Consider the following 18,964-nt stretch of genomic DNA (forward strand, 5'->3'; position numbering starts at 1 on the left):
ATGACAATATCATGAGAATACCTTGAGAATATCAAGAGAAGCCCTATTCTCAATAAATTTGACTGCATAAAATTAATGGCATCTGTACATTTACACACATTAAATAAAACACAACATATTATTATGTATTTCTGACACATATACCATTAAGGAGGTCATTTTTCTTACTTCTCAAAAATACTTAAAAGTAAATAGGAAAAAAATTGTCATAATTGAAAACTGCCCAATGGCAGGCATATTCCATTAACTGCAAACTGTATGCATATGTTCAGAAAATTCAATACATATGCTTAGTATCAGCAGCTAGCAAGGAAAATGGCCTTTGTAAAAATTCTAAATGTGAAATATTATAAAAATTATAAAAATATTACAGAAAATTTTAATGATGGCTAGATTTTTTTCTGGAAAGTTTGTTTCAAGTTATACTATCTGTAAGTTTGCTTACTGGAAATAAACATTTAAAATATTTAAAAATTATACTCTCTGTCCCAGTACCTGTTTTAATCATACAGTTATTTATTCTCATTAAAAAATGAAAACAAGGTATATCTTCACTGTCCTGATACATGAAATGTTCTGAACCCCTCTCTTGTGTATGTTAGCATCTATTCATTTTCTAAATCAGAGTGCAGTCATGTACTCAGACAGTCCTTCCTGATCTCCTCGATTAAAATAAATCCTTCATTTTAGCTCTTACATTAAATACTATATAGGTCTTTCTTAGTAACACTTACCAGGATTGCAAACTTCCATTTGTTATCTTGTGATTATTATTTGTTTCCTTGTCAGACAGTAATTTTTATTAAGATAAGAGTTGCTTTTGGCTTAAGTTTAATTGATTTATCACAAGTACATAGTATAGTGCCTATCATATAAATTCTTAATAAGTATTGTTGAATGAACAAAGTTTTGTCTAATAGTAGGTACAAATAAAAAAATATTTTGATTTAGCTATAGAAGAATGTTTAATTATATGGTAAATGTGCTTAGTTATATGGCAAAGAGATATTAAAGAATAATTGATTATAAGAATGTTTTACCACATACTATAAAAAGTATAGAGAAAATATGTATATTTCCAAGGGAAAATCTGAATTTTAATAGATTTACAATGGATAATGGGATTTTTATGCATTTTATTTCTCTTTGTACTTTTATCTATTTCCCAAATTTTCTCCATTAATGTATTTTATTTCATAATTAGATACATGTACTTTATAAAAACAAAATCTCCAATAATTATACATGTTTTATGTATGAATATACACATATATATTCATACATAAATACTTATATAACTTTTGACTATATTATACTTTCAAATTTCTAGCCCATGGAAATAGAACTTCTATAAATGTCTTACAAAGAAAGATGTTTGAAGTTGTATTACTTATCATACATAAAATTAAAGTTACACTAATTATGCAGCAATTAGATAATATTTAATGTTTAGAGCTAGCCATATTACACATTATAATGCATATGCTGTCATAGCTTTTACAATGAATGCTTAATAGTATTGGAAAAGTCTTTAAATATATCCTTATAAAATATGCAAGATTTAAAATGAGACATTATATTTTTTATTTGTAAATGTGTTTACATAAATACAATTTATATGTACACACCCTCACATAAATCTAGAAAAAATGCAACTATTAATACAGCTGATGAGCTTATCAGAAAATTTAATTTTAGTACTTTTTTATATTACAACTTTTCTGCCATCAGAAAGGTGACTTTAAGATACTATCTTAAATTCTAATTTATTAATTACTCATATATGACTTGGGAACTGATATAATCTATATTTTTCTTTAAGATGAGAACATTAAATCTTAGCTCATATATTTGTTTCCAGATGATAAATATAAAATACTTAAAATATTACCTATTCTAAAACATCAATGAAAAAAATTATTATTAGCATGTCTCTTTTTGTTGTTAAACATTAAAAAACAAGACATATGATCAAATGCAATCATATATTAGGCCGTATGATATGTATGTATTTATTTATAAAGGAATCATTTTCCTTTTCTTTTCATTTAAATTTTAGTTAATATACAGTGCGATACTGGTTTGAGAAGTAAAATTCAGTAATTCATCACTTACACACAATACCCAGTGCTCATCACAAGTGCCCTTTTTAATACCCTTTAACCATGTAGCCCATCTCCCACCCACCTCCCTCTGTCAACCCTCAGTTTGTTCTCTATCATTGAGTTCCTTGTAGTTTGTTTCCCTTTCTTCTCTTCCCCCCTTATTATATGTTGATCTGTTTTGTTTCTTAAATTCCACATATGAGTGAAATCATATGACATTTGTTTTTCTCTGATTGACTTACTCCGCTTGGCATAATACATTCTGACTAAAAGGGCAAAAGATCTGTACTCTGAAAACCATAGAATACTTACGAAAGATTTTGAAGAGGACACAAAAAAATGGAAAAACATTCCATGCTCATGGATTAGAAGAACAAATATTTTTAAAATGCCCATACTACCTAAAGCAATCTGCACATTTAATGAAATTCCTATCAAGATACCACCAGCATTTTTCACAGAACAAACTAGAACAAACAATCCTAAAATCTGTATGGAACCACAAAGACTCTGAATAGCTAAAACAATCCTGAAAATGAAAACCAAACTGGAGACATCATGATTCCATATTTTAAGCTAGATTACAAAGCTGTAGTCATCAAGACAATATGGTACTGGCACAGAAACACACATACATCAATGATGTGCTTTTATTTTTTTATTTATTTATTTTTTTAATATATGAAATTTATATAATGATGTGCTTTTAAAGTGACAAATGAGAAATTAAATCTGCCTTCAAAGAATTTTATAATACCAATTAAAAGTAGATTCCATTTTTATTCTAAATATCATTAGGTAACTAGAAGAAAAGTTCATGTGGAAAGCAAAAATATTTCATTCTTTTAAACTTCAAATGTATTACCCCAAAAAGTCAATTATATACAGCATAGTACTTTGGATTAGAGGATAGTAATATCCAATAAACACTGCTTCAATTATGTTTATAGCAAGACAATCCAAAATGTGAATGCATGCATTACATCTTCTTTTCCTAATTTCTAGCATTTGGAAACCGGCAAGTCACAATATCTGCTATCAATTTTTTGGTATGTATTATTTATATTTTTTACTATTCATGCTCTAATTGAAGTGTTATTAAAAATGCAAAACAAATATTTGAGAATTTGCCATGTACAAAATATGATATCTTTTTATATTCTGTAATTAATGCTATTAAGTGAAGTAGGTCAAACAACTTCCCAAAATCAAGCCATTAGCTCTCTAAATCTTTTTTTTTTAGTTCTCTAAATCTTTTAAGTTTATTTACTTTTACAAGAGAGAGAGAAAGCGCTCACATATGTGCAAACTTGTGCCCAAGTGGGGAAGGACAGAGAGAGAAACAGATTCCCAAGCAGGCTCCATGCTGTCAGCGCAAAGCCTGACATGGAGCATGATCCCACCAGTCGTGAGATCCTGACCTGAGCGGAAGTCAAGAGTCAGGCGCTTAACTGACTGAGCCTCCCAGGCACCCCAAATCTCTAAATATTTTAATCAAAATGTTCTACTTAACTATAAAGAATGATTAAAATTTTTGAAGTATAGTAAACTTTGAAAAAAATCATACTTAGTAGTTCTTCCTATTGTCTGCACACTTATAAACCCCTAACAGCAAAAAGTTTTACGAATCTAAAAGATGAACATTTAAAAAACACTTTGGTGGGGTGCCTGGGTGGCTCAGTCCATTAAGCTTCTGACTTCCACTCAGGTCATGATCTTGCAGTTTGTGAGTTTCAGCTCCATGGCAGGCTCTGTGCTGATAGCTCAGAGCCTGGAGCCCACTTCGGATTCTATGTGTCTCTCTCTTTGCCCCTGCCCCACTCGCTCTTGGTCTCTCTCTCTCTCTCTCAAAAATATATAAGCATTAAAAATGTTATAAAATAATAATAATAAAATTTAAAAAATAAAAAAAAACACTTTGGCATAATTGTTAATTAACTAATTCTGAATGAAAACAAAATCTGCTTTTTTGAATGAATTACAGATCTTTTCTAATTGTTTTCAATCCAGTTATTTAGATAAATCTGTTTAACTTTACATATGCATTGTTTGGATTGGGTACACATCCATCTGAGCACAAAAGATTAGAGGTGGGGCGCCTGGGTGGCGCAGTCGGTTAAGCGTCCGACTTCAGCCAGGTCACGATCTTGCGGTCCGTGAGTTCGAGCCCCGCGTCAGGCTCTGGGCTGATGGCTCGGAGCCTGGAGCCTGTTTCCGATTCTGTGTCTCCCTCTCTCTCTGCCCCTCCCCCGTTCATGCTCTGCCTCTCTCTGTCCCAAAAATAAATAAAAAACGTTGAAAAAAATTAAAAAAAAAGTTACAGCTTTTTAAAACTGTCATAACAATTATAATATTTTAGTGTAAAAAAGGTATAATTGGAAACAAGCAAAATTCTAATAGTTTGCACTATACATTTTTTTCCAGGATTTTTAAAGATGCTGCCTCCTAATTAAGCTACTAGTGTTCAATCTTCACACATTCTTTTATTAATAAATGTTTCTTTATACATTTCACATGGGGAGAAAATAAGAAGGAGGAGAATTAGGCAAGTCTTATAATTTTATCATAGTTGCTGTCTTATAAGGGCCAAGGTCTCAAAATAAATAGTGATAAATAGTAGCATTGTCTAAGTCCAATATAGACAGTAGGTAAATACAATGACTTTAATTCCACATTTCTAAGCACATAACAAACATTGACTATCTCAATCCTAGACTTAAATTAAGATAAAAAGAAACATCTGTGTTTTCAATTATAGATGGTATTATCTGAGAAAACCTTGTTTAAAAGTCAAAATTTTGAATTTTGTCTATTCTGTTGCAAGTAGACATTAAGAAATAAGGTAAAGGGGCCACTGGGACTCTCTTAACATTATAAATTGTGATGGCAAATTAAAAAGGTCTGCTAGCCCTGGAATTTCCTAATAATGTTGGATGCAGGCAAAACACATTTATTTTTCACAAATAAAATATGATATTAAGATGTAAGTTAGGAAACTGATTCTAATACAGAATGTAATAAAAACTGAGTTGTTTGAGTTTGCACATTTATCACCTAAATTAAAGATACTTACCATATCACTGTGAGCATAACATTCTGTATTTCAAGGTTAATTTTCTTCATTCATAATAAATGAATGCCTAAGTGTGTGCCTTTCACATATATCACAAAAATATATATGCAAATGGTTTGGAAAGAAAAGCATCTTTTTTTTTTCTTAAAGAGTTTAATTTTACGTAATCTCTGCACCCAACATGAGCTTCCAACTTGCAACCCTGAGATCAAAAGTTGAATGCTCTATTGACTGAGCCAGCCAAGTGCCCCCAAAGCACATATTTTTAAGTCAAGTGCATCTAAAATTATATTATAGTAAGATTATCAGTATATATTATAATTAATTACTATTATGTGAAGAAACTCAGGGGAAATTCATAGGCCAGTCTTGTATAATATAAAGTCTAACCAGAAAATGCTTATCTTAATTCCAAGTGCTAATTTTTCTGCAAATGTTTGCAAAATTTCCTGTTCTTCATTTATTGATATATGTACCCTCTTAATCTAAGAAAAAATGCTTTATTCATTTAAAGTTGAATTTGCTTCTGTTGTGTAGAGCCACATTATCACCTGGCTAGAAGACAATGTATGAGAACTATGTTCAATAAGGTCATAATTAATTCTTAATGACTTATGTATGAATCAGGCATTTTGTGGACTATTAACAATTATGATTTTCTCTTCTGCTCCCGCCTTCTGTTTTTTTTTTCTACTGCCATTCTGTTTTCTAATATATGAAGCAAAATATACTGTAAGCAAAACCACACACTTTACAATGAACACTTAAAACATTCCAAAGTAGAGTATAATTCCTTTTGGAAACTCTTTGATTTTTGTGAGTTTTGCCATGTTTATATTATATTCTGAGAAGTATTTTACCACCTCCCTCTCTGTGTAAATTCTTTCTGACTTTCAATGTGTCTTTGTTCTCTCAAATATGTTCTGAAATCACAAAATCTATAAGGGAAAAAAACCAAACAGGTAGAATCAAAATTAGGCAAATTTATAAAGGCATCATAATATTTTTCTCCACAACTTTTAGATCTTTGTTTTTCTGCTAGAAATAATGTGGACATACACTATAACCCAGTATCTTCATATTTCTATGACCTCTCTTCATTCTCTGAACTCAAGTCCACCCACAAAGAAACAAAATCACTATTGCAAAACAAAATATATTCTATAATTTTTAATATTTTGCTATTTTATAAATAATATTCCTGTTTTCTTTATCCTCTCTTCTTCTCAGTTTAGTTTTACTCTCCAGGAGCAGTTACAGTTCATCAATTCTTTGTACATTGAGCACTTCACCAGAAGAGGAATTTTTTCTCCTGAATTTCTTACTGTCTTCAACAACGTAGGAAATGAGAGAATAGATAACATATAAGACATGGTTTGCAAAACACTGAAAATCACTCTACTTCCTGTTTTGCTCTCTGTGTCTTCAGTCTCACCATTAGTTATCCAGTCATTTAGGTTAATTTTTTTTATTAAAATGAAAATATTCTTGGAGAGGTAATAAATTATGCTCTTCTCAAGCAGTCACAACTTCACTTGTAACACTGAACCAAGAAGGACCTTGGGCATAGAACAGTAATTTTTGATTAGGAGAGAGGGTGCTGGGAACACTATCTATCATAGCATATATCATAGCAAGGCTGGAGGAGAGTGGGGCCATGCAATGGGAACTGCAGTAAGGCCAGGAAACTGCTTGAATGTTTGGTATTTGTGGGGGGAAGATAAATAAGGGATGAAAAGTGTGCCAAAGGTAATGCTTTTATTCTCAGCATCGTGCTCAGGTTTCTTTGTGACAGTTTTTTCTATCTTTTGCTTTGTTGATAGACAGTTATAGACACCAATAAAAAAGATTCACATTACTTTTTTACTGAAGACTTAAAATATAGGACTCTACCTTTTCTCATCATTTGTCAATTTCCTCGCAAATCCCCTCAAGTATCTAAGATACCTAATAACATAAATAGGAATCAACTTTATACGCAAATTTGGCTGGAGTTACTACTGCTTCTTAAATAATTTGTTTAGAAACTAGTTTTAAAAATTATAATGTAAAATTAATGGAAATTGATTTTATTATAATTTGTTATAATTATCATTTATGTTTTAGCTAAAACTGACTTACTTCTAAAAACAGTAATAATTTAAATTAAAAACAGCAACTACTATAATGATAAAATGTATCATTGCTAAAATATATACAATCAAAGCTAATATATAAAAATTTCTGAAAAAATAATCATAAATGTATTTTTAATAATCATTTACCACATAGTCAATATTTATGAAGTATCTTTTTTAAAATTTTACTCTATGATGCTATTTTTATACTATATTCTTTACCATATGTGCACATTCTTGTCTTATACAATATTTCATGAAAGCTCTATGGATTAAAAAAATAATTCAGGGACCCCCAGAAATGTGATGAGATAGACCACAGAAACAAAATAAGCTATTTTTAAACACTAAATTTCAAATCAAATACTTTGAGTTATACTTTTGAGTGAAAATATTATCTCTTATAATGAGTTTTGTACAATAAAATATTAGTTTCATGCAACAAATAAATTCATAAAATAACTACTAAAATTTACTTTTCATACCCTGTAATAATATAAATACAATATCTGAACTTTTGTTTAGAGCTCTACAGTTACTCATTTTCAAAAGTGAAATTTATTGGTTAGAGCAAAGACAATACAATAGAACAAAATAGTCATAATAAAATGATGCTAGGACAACTAGATATACACACACACACACACACAATATCAATCCAGACACAGACCTATACCCTGCACAAAAATTAACTCAAAATGGATCACAGACTTAAGCGCAAAATGCAAAACCATAAAACTCTTAGGAGTTAGCATAAAAGAAAATCTAGATGACTTTAGGTACCACGATGACTTTTTCGATAAAACACTAACAAATGATCCAAGAAAAATATAACCAATAAGCTAGACTTCATTAATATTAAAAACTAATGATCTCCAAAAGACAATATCAAGAGAATGGGAAGAAAAGCATAGACCTGGAAAAAAATATTTGCCAAAGACACATCTGATAAAAGATCATTATCTGGAATATATAATGGATACTTAAAATGCAAGAATAAGAAAATAAACAGCTGAATTCAAAAATGACACCTTACCAAAGAAGATATACAGATAGTAAATAGCATACAAAAAGATGCTCCAAATCATATGCTATCAGGGAAATGCAGATTGAAATGAGATAGCACTACAAACTGATTAGAATGGCCAAGAATCCAGAGCACTGATGGCACCAAATGATGACAAGGATGAGGGACAACAGCGACTCTCATTCATTGCTATGGGAATGCAAAATGATCCAGCCCCTTTGGGAAGCAGCTTGGCGGTTTCTTAAATACACTTTTACTGTACTATCCAACAATTGTGCTCCTTGTTTACCCAAAGGAATTAGAAGCTTATGACTACACAAAACCCTACAAATGGATGTTTATAGCAGTTTCATTCATAATTGCCCAAACTTGGAAGCAACTAAGCCAAAGCAGGTGAATGGATAAACTACGACACATCCAGATAATGGAATATTATTCAGTGCTAAAAAGTAATGAGCTGTGAAGTAATGAGAGGACATGGGGAAAGATTAAAGGAATATTAATTAATAAAAGGAGCCATTTTGTAAAGGCTAAATACTGTATGATTCCAAACAGATAACATTTTGGAAAAGGCAAAACTGTGGAAACAGTAACAAGATCAGTGGTTGTCAAGGATTGAAGAGAGAAATGAATAGGAAGAGTGCAGAGAATTTTTAGGACAGTAAAATACTCTGCATGATACCATAATGATGGATATAAGGCAATATACATTTGTCCAAACTTAGAATGTACAAACAACATCAAGAGTGAGCCATATAATGCAAACCATGAACTTTGGATGATTATAATGTGTTATTGTGGTTCATCATTTGTGACAAATGTACCACTCTGGTGGAGGATATTGATAATGGGAGAGCTTATACATGTACTGGAGCAGGGGGTACTTGAAAAATCTTTGCACCTTCCTCTGGATTTTGCTATAAATGTTAAACTGCTCTAAAAAAATCTTAATGAAAAAAAGTATCATTTAGTATATATATTTTCTGATAAATCCATAATTAACATATTGGATATATTTACTCCAATATTTACTCATATTGGATATAATATTACTCATATTGGATACATCTTATCCTTTCTTATAGAAATGTATATAAATGAGTTTCATAATAAAAATAGAGATTAGGAGTTGAAATAAATTATTAGAATATTATGATCATAGTGATATAAATTATCATGTTATAAAACCTATGCTAAAACAGTATAATATTGGCTTGTATTATCAAATAGCATGTCTGTGTGAATATATTTTATCCCTAAGAGTAGAAACTAACTTCTCATGCTTATAATAGTTGATACATAGCACAGAGGAAGCTTTCCATAATTATATAGTGATCCAATATTTTCCTTGAAATATTAAGATAAAATAAATAAGACACAACTTATAATAATAATACTTACTAGAAATAGAAAAATTAAGAGCTGAAATGCAAAACACACCTGATTATCAGTGTTAGAAACATTTTAGCAGATTCTATTTTTTAATTATATTAATAAAATGACCATTACATTGCTCAAATGATAAACTTACATCTGCCAATAACTAATAATAATGATAACATATATAACATATATGAAACTTTGGGAAGAACAGATATAGACAGAAATAATCATTTTAATTCCTATAAAAATATTACTACATCACAGAATAAAGATTACTGACTTTTACAGTGGAAACCAAAATAATTTTACTAAGACAAAATACACAGCCTGACTATTTGATGGCTACAAATTCTATATTAGGATGTTTAGAGTTTGTTCCCTAGGTGCATAATTTTCACTTATATAAGTAGAGAATGCTTCACTTGATGAAGCTTGCAAGAAAGAACATTACAGAAATTAGCAACACAAGAAACAACAGATGTTGTTGAGGATGTGGAGGAAGGGGAACTCTCTTACACTGTTGGTGGGAATGCAAACTGGGGCAGCCACTCTGGAGAACAGTATGGATTTCCTCAAAAAGATAAAATAGAACTACTCTATGATCTAGCAATTGCACTGTTAGGTATTTACCCAAAGGATACAAAAATACTGATTTGAAGGGGCACATGCATCCTGATACTTATAACAACATTATCAACAATAGCCAGATTATGGAAAGAGCCTAAACATTCATCAACTGATGAATCGATAAAGAAGATGTTGTATACATCCACCCCCCCCCCCACACACACAATGGAGTATTACTCAGCAATCAAAAAGAATGAAATCTTGCCATTTGCAACAATGTGAATTGAGCTAAAGTATATTATACTGAGTGAAATAGCCAGAGAAAGATAAATACTATATGATTTAAATCATATGTGGAATTTAAGAAATAGAACAGATGAATATAGTGATGAATCACTAAATTCTATTCCTGAAACCAATATTACACTATATGTTAACTAACTAGAATGTAAATAAAAACTTAAAAAAAAAGTGGATCTCTGCAAGTTGGCCTTCTTCTAGACATTGGTCATAGGCATCTTTACCACAATGACAACATGCTATGGACTGAGGTACAGTACCGAGTAGTAAACAGGAAGCATCTTTACTACTGAAATTCCATATATTCTGATCTGTCTTTCAATATGGAAACAGTGGGATTTAATGGTAAATATTTTGATAAAAATTTGGACAACCACACTTCTGATATAGTAACTAAAAAGTCCTTTATGAGCTATTAATTTGATACTTCCCTGCCCCATATGCATATTATTATATATTTCTTAAGGTCTATATATTTATCCTTAAGTTTTTATTTAAAGTCCAGTTAGTTAACATACAATGTAATATTAGTTTCAAGAGTACAACACAGTAATTCAACACTTACATTACCCAGTGCTTATCACAAGTGCACTCCTAAATTCCATCACCTATTTCACCCATCCCACATTGTTAAATATTTAGTAATACTAATTAAAAACAAAATTGAAATGTCAAAGAACTGAGAATACTGAGGGTGCTGAAAAAATAAAAGTGTTTCCATTTACTTCCTAAATCAAAACATTCAAGGAAAAGATTATTTTCTCATGTAAACACTGTGATACTTCCAATTAGCTGACAAATTTATTTTTATACTTATCAATATAATGTTAACGCTCAAGAGGAAAATGGATTATTGAATCACTAACACCCTATTATTCATATAGTATGACGCAACATATAGTCAAGCTATTCAATAAAGACTATATGAAACAAGCAAAAATAATTTTTTTTAGATTTACTTTAAGCAACACATATACTTCCAAATGAAAGTACATTTGAATTTTCATTATTTACTCTTCTAAAATTCTTTTGCAATTAAAACAATATATCCAAGGAAGTAAAAAAACATTAACTATGGTAAAAACCCAAAGAGCATAAAATTTACTATCTTACCCATTTTTAGTGCACAACTCAGTAGTGTTAAGTGTATCCACATTGTTGTGCACAAACTCTTAGTGACTTTTAAAATCTAGGTCATCTTGTTCTTTGTAAGTAAGGTGATTCTGGCAATGCCCCTGAGTTGCTGATCTCTCTGTGAATGTGTCTGGAAAATATAAACTTATTTTTTAATTAAACTTTTTGAAAGAAGGTAACATTGTTCCAAATTATCAATTTGTATATGAGCAAATCAAATGAAATATTTTGAAACTCATTTGTTCTACTACTATGATGCAGGAAAACTGCTTCTTCTTGCACGTATTATTTAAATATAAATTTTTTCTTAAAATATCTGGACAATGTTTCCTTGGCATTTTTTCTTATGTTCCTGTGTACTTATTATCTACAATGTCTTTACCATCGGTGTTACGTAGGAATCATACACAGTTCATAGTAGATTGCATCTGTATGTTTTGCTACATAAGATAATTTAAATTTTAAGTAACGTAAAAATCAAACCTAATGATAGCAACTTCCTCAAGCTTTATTTATGAAACTGTTGTGTTAACATATAATGTGCCAGATGAATACATCTAATTTAGAAAAGAATCAATCCAGAAGAAATGTATAAATCATATTGAAAAAATGTTCCAGTGTTTCACATTTAATGTGCTTCTGAAATTTTATTTGGTAATAGAACCGTATATTGAGTTTTATAGCACTGACTGAATTTTCTAATCTTACTCAGCCCGGATCCAAGAGGAAATTATATCAACCACTTCTATTTAGGGCAGTTAGCCTATAGTGGACTCATTCATTCTTCAGAATTTTAAACCCAGTGCTTAAGGTGAAAATTGAAAATAGTCACATTGCTCTTTAAAATCCATTATGGAGTTGCTAAGTTGATGATAAGCTAAGTATGTCTAGGCATATGGATATAGCTGATATGTTTTTTTATTTTTCTCTCTCCACCCCTGGAATGTATATAGATATGCATTTCATCGGTAGACAGCAATGGACTAGTTGTCTTATTTACAACTTTTTTTTAATCCCCTTCTTTTATTTTTCTTATTTCAGTATGTTATATGTTTTATTTTGGGGCTGGGCCCTTCACGGGGCACATAATCTTAAATTATGGCATTAGTTACAGCTATTCTAGTGGTTTGACTGAGGCCTAAAAGCTCTTTTTTCCATGGCCTATACTTTGGGTAGAAAATTGATGTCTCCATATTTAGCTGTAAAAAGTAAGAAGGAGAAAATATTTTGATGGTTGAATAAGTATAAAATATTGAGACTCAAAAAGTGAATACATTTCACCAGAAGAAAATCCATATTTCTAAAGAATAATTTGTTTACAAAGATTTGCTAAGGTAATTTGCTTATTAATACTACTTACTTTTATCATATATTCCACTGTGTGTTTGGCACTGTGAGTGATGAAAAATGAGTATGACATTCTATTTGACTGAAAGATGAGCAAAGGTATTAAGATCAAACAAATATAACAAATTATTAATTTGGTAATTATATGTTTTGTAGTGTAGCCAATGTGTGACACAGAAATTTAGAGAAGATCAATCAATGTAGGATCATTCTCTGGAGAAGTTTTTAACTGATGATATTGGTAACTAAAATTATCATAATTTTATTGGGCAATTCATATGTCAGACACTGGATTTCATTTAATCATCCTAAAATAATCATCATGAGATAGGAAGTAATATTTGCATTTAGGTGAAGAAATGAAATTTGAAATGTCTTAATCACGTAATCTCTAATAAGTAAGTTAAAAGATGTGCTTTTTGAACACAAATTAGTCCAACAAAAGTCCACACTCTTAACCACATTCACCTACAAATAAGTTCAACTATAAAATTATTATCTGAAAATGTGAAATTCAACTTTGATTCCTAATGATAACTTGAGAAACTAGGAGCTTCTTCTACAATTACAAAATGTGAATAAATCCATACAGAAATTGTTGAAAAGAACAAAATCAGATATATTTTAAGAGATTAATAGCATTAAAGACACTGAGTTAAAAACATGCTCAATTATGGAATATGTTATAGTAAAACTTTGGATGACCCTAAACGATAAAGGTTTTGAATAACAATCTGTTATTAATACCATAGTATTTAAATGTTCAATACACACTTTGTGTTAATCAGATAAGGCATGTAACTTCTGGGAATACATGCTGCAAATTGGGAACATTATTAGCCCTCCCCAACCCCTCTCCAAAGATGTTAGTAACACAAGCTTCTTAGAGGGTCACAGTGGCCTATTTACAGGGACATGTGGAGTGTGCATGATCAAGGGGCTAGATGACAGACAAGCAGCAAGTGTCTTGGTGGGACAGTACCTCTTACAATAACTTTTCTAAACTGAGCTGAATCCACCTGGGAATCACACTACCACCCTTGAAGTAGTGCTGCTGTGCTAATGAATTTAGAACATGTTAACCTATGCCAAATCTATCTTTCCCGACGTGACTTACCTCTTCATAGCATGCAAACTTTACCTACTAAAACAAGTACAAAGCATATAGTCAGCAATGCCTGATTAACAAGGAAATTTGAACCTAGTTATCAAAAGGTGTCAGTAATATCTTCAAAGTTTCTACCTCAATGTGACTCATTATGTTAACTCAATATATATTCAACAGCTTTTTTTACTGTTACAATACAACATGTCCTCTTCTTGCAATTAGAGTAATAATATGTCTCTTGGATCTTTGGAATTAATATATTACATGGACATTAGTATATATAGAGAGAATACAATTTTTAAAGGGGAACAGGTATACCACAGTGAAAACTTTTAAATGTTTTACAGATTTGTGAAGCTGGAAATCATTTCATCAATGTAATTTTGTCTCATCCTAATCACACAGGTTAGTCCCTTTTTCTCTTTATCTTCTCTAGTGTGAGTTAATCTAGTGTGATGTTAATTATTACTTTCAAAGCCTTAAGTGAACACTTTTTTAAAGCAATAGTTGGAAACATTTAAGACAATATGCCCCAAGGCTAGCCCCTTTATGTCTAAATTTTTCAAATATTTGAACTAAATATTTCCTAATAATGGTTTCTCTAAAATGAAGTATGCATGCCCTCCTCAGAACAAATGATAATCTCACTTAAATATATGAAAAAATAAAGAGACATTACTAATAAAGGCAATATAAAATTCAGTGATACAGATCAAATTTCTTAACTCTTAATCTTGATCTAATTTGCATAATAATGGACACAATCTCACTATATTTCAATTGACTTCTTAAGCTTTTTTCTAATAAAAGTGATCATTGTTTAGCAAATACAGTAGCTATAAAATAGCAATGCCTAGGAGGACATTTTGAATTCAGTAGTTAGCTAAAAAAATTTTTTTTTAAAATTTATACTGTTTATCTAAAGCTATTCTTGGTAAATCAGTCCTGTCATTCAGGTTTAATTATATGTAAGGATTCACACTGTTTTTTGTACATGATACATGATTATATTATACTTTCAAATAACAATGGTCAACATTTGGATTTCATTTTGTTATCAATCTCACTGAAAATATAAACGTGTATTTGTCTCAAGTATGTTTTAATATCTACCTGAATGTCTTAACATTTTCTTGCCTTGTATATTTCTGGCAGTCTGGAAACATTTTCCAGAATAATACTTACACATATAGAATTAAAAAGGAAATTTATTATGTTGGTATATTTGTGAATGTATAAAAAAGCCAAAATATATAACATTTTTATTACATTACATAATCCTGTGATAACTACTCAACTTCTTGAGTATTGATGAACATATAGAGATAGATAAAGATACATAGATATCTAAAATAACTATAATATGATTTGAAAATGTCTGTACTCTCTCTTGCTGAAAAGTGTTAACAGATTAATGCCAGTACTATAGTGGTTTACTGTCTGCTTTTGCCTTACAGTAGAGCCCGCATTTAATTAGATGGTTGGATGCCATTTTTATCTTATCTATATTCATGATTTACTGAGTTCTCTTTGGATGTATTTGAAGCCTAAAAGTTCTGATAGTCTGATTTGTTTTCGTGTAGAAACACAATACAGTCCTATAAAAATACTAACATTACCAAAGTTATGAATATCACTAATTTTAGTCTTGACTATGAACCCTTAACAACATTACCTTGCTCAAGTTTCTTCATCTTGTCTGGATTCTGGTATCATTATATGAAAATGAAAATTTCAGGGGTTCCTGGGTGGCTCAATTGGCTGGGTGTCCCATTCTCAATTTTGGCTCAAGTCATGATCTCATGGTTTGTAGGATTGAGCCCCTCCTAGGGCTCTGTGCTGACTCCATGGAGCCTACTTGGGACTCTCTCTGTCCCTCCTGTGCACTCTCTCTCTCTCTCTCAAAATAAATGAATAAACATTTAAAAAATAAAGAAAATGAAAAATTTTAAATCATCATATTTCTAAAGTCAAATGTAACTTTGGAATTGTTCAAATGAAAAAAACTTTTTCTTCAGGGTTCACTCCGCCTTTTATCTTGCTTGTATGTTGCTCTTGAGAAATCAGAAATCTAATCTTCTCTTCTTTGTTTATTGACTTGGGCTTTTTGCCTTCAGACTCAAAAGAATTTTTCCTTATCACTACATCTATTAATTTTGTGAGGTGTGTCTCAGAGTTGATCATTTCAGGTCAGTTTTCCCAGATACATGATGTAATTTTCCAGGACACTGATTCATGTCCCTTTTTTTAGTACCAGAAAGTTTTGTTAATTTAAAATTTGTTTTGTTGCTTTGTGGACTGGGTCAGGGGGTAAATTGTATATGTATTATATTTTATATCTTATATATCTATCACTTTCTATTTTTTTCCTTCTTGTTTGCTTGTTTTGGCTGGTTTTGTTCATCTACTTAATATCCCCTATTCTAGTGAACATTCTACTCTTAAGAAAATTGAAATGTCTATATTACTGAGATGATTTTTTTTTCTTTTTCTACAATTTCTTTCTTGAGTTCAATCAACTCTCATCTTTTCTTTTTTTCTTCCTGCTTTGGCCATATCTATTTTGAGTTTGGGAATTCCCTTTTTTTTTTTTTAAGTTTATTCAGTTATTGTGATAAAGAGAAAGAGAGAGCACTCACACACGTGCATGAGCAGGGTGGGGGCACAGAGCAAGGGAAAAAAAGAATCCCTAGCAGGCTTTGCATTGTCAGCGCTAGAGCCTGATGCTGGGCTCCATCTCACAGGTTTGTGAGATCACGATGTGAGCTGCAAGCAAGAGTCCAGGGCTTAATAGACTGAGCCACCCAGGTGCTCCCTCAATTATTTTTCTTTTGATGAATATATGGGCATTACACAAAGACATTTACATGAATGTTATCAAGAGAATATGATATTAAATGGCATATGTATTTATCTTTATCTTGAAATGAGCAGTACGTGAAATCTGTACAGTACCTAATATATTTTTGGTTGATATTTTAACAATAGATACAACTCTGAAAACAACATACTGGCATTTCATTATGACTTTAGAATTATAACTAAAAGAGATTAGTTGATGTGTTATCCAATTAAACTTGTTATGGAGAATAAACAGTAATTTTATAATTCATATTTACTTTTATAAATGTCACAGCTCAAAGTTCAACTTGAAATCATTTTAATATGCTATCTAAAATATTTCTTGAACAAAATTAAAAGGCAAAGAATCACAAAAATCAAGTGACAATATGCTAAATATAATGAAAATTGTAAATAACAACCCTGATTGCTGAGCAGAAATAATTTATGTGGTATTTCTGAATATTAACTATGCTGATATTCATTGTAATCCTCTTATGAGAGATTTTTCACACTTTTCTGATATAAATGACATCCTTTAAAAATTCCTTTTGGATTTTCACTAATTAAATAGAAAGGGAGGTTTGAAGTATTAAACAATCTCAACCAAAAATATCTTCTTTGACACTAAAAGAGAAGAGGCATGCAATTATTAAAGCATATTTACTAATTGTAGTATGTAATTCAGCTGCAACTATTATGTTACGCAAAATAACATTTTTGTATTAAATTTTAAAGAACTGATTATCATGGTATATTGTATAAATGTATGGCAACATAGCTGTAGACATAGAAAATTACAGGTATATTGTTTGAGTCAAAAGGCCATAGCATTTGAAACTGGGACTCTTCTGAGTAATTTGGGAAGTTGGTTCTATAAATAATTGATAACATTTTATGTGGTGTAAGTTGTTTTAGGGAATTTAGAATTATATAATACATATATGATTAAATTGCCGTATGTACCATCATTGATATTTTATTCTTTCCAAAAGGAGTTAATGCCTGTTTTCCAAGTCCAAATTATAACCCCTTCACATGGATGTTTTTTCTGGTTTCATGTCCTAATTACACCTATGAGGTATGCTATTTATGTATGTAAATAATTAAACTTTATTCTATGAGAAACTAAATGCATGTGTTTCTATATTTACAAGTATTAAAGTTTAACATATATAATTATACAGAGGATTTATCTGTATATATAGGGATAGACAAAGATATAAATTATGATATGGATTCAATTCGAGTTATAGGCATGGGAAATTGGAACATTTACGTACACTACAATTTTCCCTGCAGAAAATGAATATCTTTCCATATATATATTTTTAAACAAAATTTTATAATTTTCATATAAAATGTCTTGAGATGTTTCAGGATTCTGTTTTTTATCAAAGTTTTTGGAATAATGTCTTTCATTTCTTATTTTATGAATATGATGCTGTTTATGGGATTCTTTATGATTATCCTAATTAACAACAAAATCTTTATTTGGGGAAAATGTATTTCTACCAGTAGTTTTTCTATCGTGTTTTAAGCTTCACATTACCTATTTAAAACCACAAATGAAAAATTCCTAGATTAATCATAGTATTTATTAATTTATGCTTTAATATAACAGATTGGATCATGGATTAGTTTCACTGTCATGACACAAACACTGCCAGGTAAGACCTTGGTTATTTGACATTTAAGTAAATGCTCTTTTAGGATAAGTGATTTCTGAGAACAAGTTTCTGTAGTGCTAAAGTTTTGCATTTTTGCAAAAGGATTTTTTTGCTTTCATTTTTATCTTTATTTTGGATATTTTTAGCAGCATTAAAATATATTGGAACAAAAATCTCTAGGTCTTATGGCTTAATGTAGCCCCCAAAAATTAATTAAGCAAAAAGGATTTACTCATAAGAAGTTGTGTTAATAATGCACTTCACTTGAAAATCTCTTTTATGATGAATATAG

General features: G+C 30.4%; 1 protein-coding gene across 3 annotated transcripts in view; it reads left to right on the forward strand.

Moving 5' to 3' along the window:
* Positions 1-18,964, forward strand: part of TECRL (trans-2,3-enoyl-CoA reductase like) — a 122,576-nt gene that overhangs the window by 76,660 nt on the left and 26,952 nt on the right. For all 3 annotated transcript variants that reach the window (XM_045056287.1, XM_045056288.1, XR_006597037.1), the window contains exons 8-11: positions 3,111-3,154; positions 14,509-14,566; positions 17,998-18,083; positions 18,627-18,672. In XM_045056287.1, the coding sequence (XP_044912222.1) occupies positions 3,111-3,154; positions 14,509-14,566; positions 17,998-18,083; positions 18,627-18,672 (234 nt within the window). The remainder of the gene's footprint in view (positions 1-3,110; positions 3,155-14,508; positions 14,567-17,997; positions 18,084-18,626; positions 18,673-18,964) is intronic.

The sequence above is a fragment of the Felis catus genome, chromosome B1 (genome assembly GCF_018350175.1).
Source record: "Felis catus isolate Fca126 chromosome B1, F.catus_Fca126_mat1.0, whole genome shotgun sequence".
Taxonomy (NCBI): Eukaryota; Metazoa; Chordata; class Mammalia; order Carnivora; family Felidae; genus Felis; species Felis catus.